Below are 2,320 nucleotides of genomic sequence, written 5' to 3'. Positions count from 1 at the left end.
CTCATGAAAAATAGACTAAATCGCCTCAAAGGTTATAAAAGCATTAACTTTAGATTAAAAAATAAGATTCCTAGTTACATCTGGACATCTACACGTTAAAAATCTTTTAACTGGAGCAAAAACGAATTTCTTTATCATGAACAAGAATATCCTCAACTATGATATTTAAACAAACATTCATTGAGTGAGTCTGCTTAGTAAAAAAAACTGTGAGATTTACATGTAAATATAAATTTGAAACAAAAAAGGCATCACAAATATTGAGCCCTTACGAGGTAAAACTATCCTCCGGGACACACATGCCCATGCCTTAGCCGTGCCCAATTCCTACCTTCTCCGTCTTAATATGTTATTACTGGAACCTTATGATCTCACGATAGTTTCTTCCTGTAATGAACGCAATTTTTACATGTATTTGATTTTTTTCACCTCTCCATTTGAGCTCATGACCACAAGAAGGTCGTCTTTGCTGTCAACACATAAGCCCCATGGATTAACAAGGTCAAAGTTTTCAATGAAACTAAGAAACCGTCCATCTTGGTCTAAAATATGAATACGGTCTCTGAGATTTTCTGAAATAAGGATTTGACTCCGACTGTCTTTAGTTATGCCATATGGATAAAAGCGTCTGGAAGACGAGGGACAACCAGTGTACCTGAATCGGAGATTTCCTGTGTGATTTACAACTACTACTGCCTGGGCTCCATTATCTGCTACACAGATGTCCAGGTTTTTGTTCTCGCAAATGTACTTAAAGTAACCAGGCGATGAATACAGAGAGAGGCGTCCATCATCAAACTGAATGGTTTGTTTTACTGTAGATCCAGAGTAACGGACAACTTTTGATTGTTTATTATCATCACTGTCCATGGTAACTAGAAGTTCGTCAGAAGAGGTACTGCAGAGAAAGCGGGGTTTCCACCCTTGAAGTCGAATCAATTCTTCTATTTGATTTTTCTTTACTATGTTCACAGTTCTTTCATCAGGATCAGTGTAAACTAATTCTGCACTCTTCATCACCACTATGTCCTCGACGTCATTCCCTGACTTACTTTTGACAGGCATTAGCAGCTCGCTTTCGATATTGTACAGTTTCATTATTTTGTTTCTTCCACAGGTCCAAATTTCTTCTTCTTTAGAACAGGAGACACTCGTTAGATTAACAAAATCAGTGAACAGAGTTGTGATTAACTCTGGTTCGTCAAGAAATGGTTTGAATGGGGGAAGACATGAAGGTTCAGGATCCTCTATCCTTATGGATAATTCTGAAAGCTTACCAAATAAGAGATTGAATTCTTCTGTATTGATCTTTGAAGCAAAAAATTTTGGTAAGGTTGCATTGAGTTTAGGAGGCAACTTTCTAAATTCAGAATTTTTAGATTGGTTTTCAAATGCCAATGAGACATCACTGGATGACAGTACTTTCTCAAGTTTGACAGTACTCTGATTTATCTCAGACAGTATTGTTGTAATTTCATTTTCCTGCTTTTCTAGGGCCATCAAATGTTTCATCTTCATCACTTCAATTTCCGATTTTCTTTTGTTCACAATTATTTCAATTTCTCTATGCCAGTTATCTCCTTGTTTAATGACATCTGATGTTAGTTGCCCATAATGCTTGTCTAACTTTTCTTTTTCCACCTTTACACCAGACGCAATATTTTGAAAGGTGGGATATATCCTATGTCTGAGCTCTGTCAGATCAATTTTAAGAATTTCTATCTTAGATTTGTGTTTTTGTAGGATATCCAACAAATCATGTCCTTTATGTTTTCCAGAAGAGAGGCACCCAGAACAAATAGAAATGTCACATTCTTCACAAAAAAGTTCACAATTTTTGGGGGCATGTTTTGAACATTTCGGATAAATGTAAGTAAAGTTCTGTTGTTGGTCCTGTTTTACTTGCCTGTATGGCACAACGTTGTGTCTTTTAGACGGATCAAACAGGTGTTTCCCAATGCAGTTTAAACAAAGGTTTACATTACAAGGTTCACAATGAGTTTGTAGCTCATCTTTTTCACAAAGGTCACAAAGTAGTACTTCTTGTGCGCTATATCTGGGGTCCATTGCTAAAGTATTTGTCACACAACTAGACGAGACTGTAAACATTCATAAACTAAGTCTTAAAATAGAGTTTAAAAATCGTATATAGGATTTTAAAAAATCGAGCTTGAAGTATTCATTCAATATCATGTTTTGACGTGTTATAACTTATGACAAACTTCACATACTTTTTGTTCGAACATGTACCCTTTATCATGCTAGATTTCTTCAAATTTCTTTCACTGTATAAATGTTTATGTCCAATTTTACGCAACTG

General features: G+C 35.7%; 1 protein-coding gene across 1 annotated transcript; it reads right to left on the bottom strand.

Moving 5' to 3' along the window:
- Positions 1-405: 405 nt before the first annotated feature.
- Positions 406-2,067, bottom strand: LOC134273430 (uncharacterized). The gene has a single exon (XM_062755624.1). The coding sequence runs from the start codon at positions 2,065-2,067 to the stop codon at positions 406-408; it is 1,662 nt and encodes a 553-aa protein (XP_062611608.1).
- Positions 2,068-2,320: the final 253 nt, after the last annotated feature.

Source organism: Saccostrea cucullata, unplaced genomic scaffold, assembly GCF_032062105.1.
Source record: "Saccostrea cucullata isolate Sc308-1 unplaced genomic scaffold, CSIRO_AGI_Scuc_v1 ctg31, whole genome shotgun sequence".
NCBI lineage: Eukaryota > Metazoa > Mollusca > Bivalvia > Ostreida > Ostreidae > Saccostrea > Saccostrea cuccullata.
This window is presented reverse-complemented; position numbering and strand designations above follow the sequence as displayed.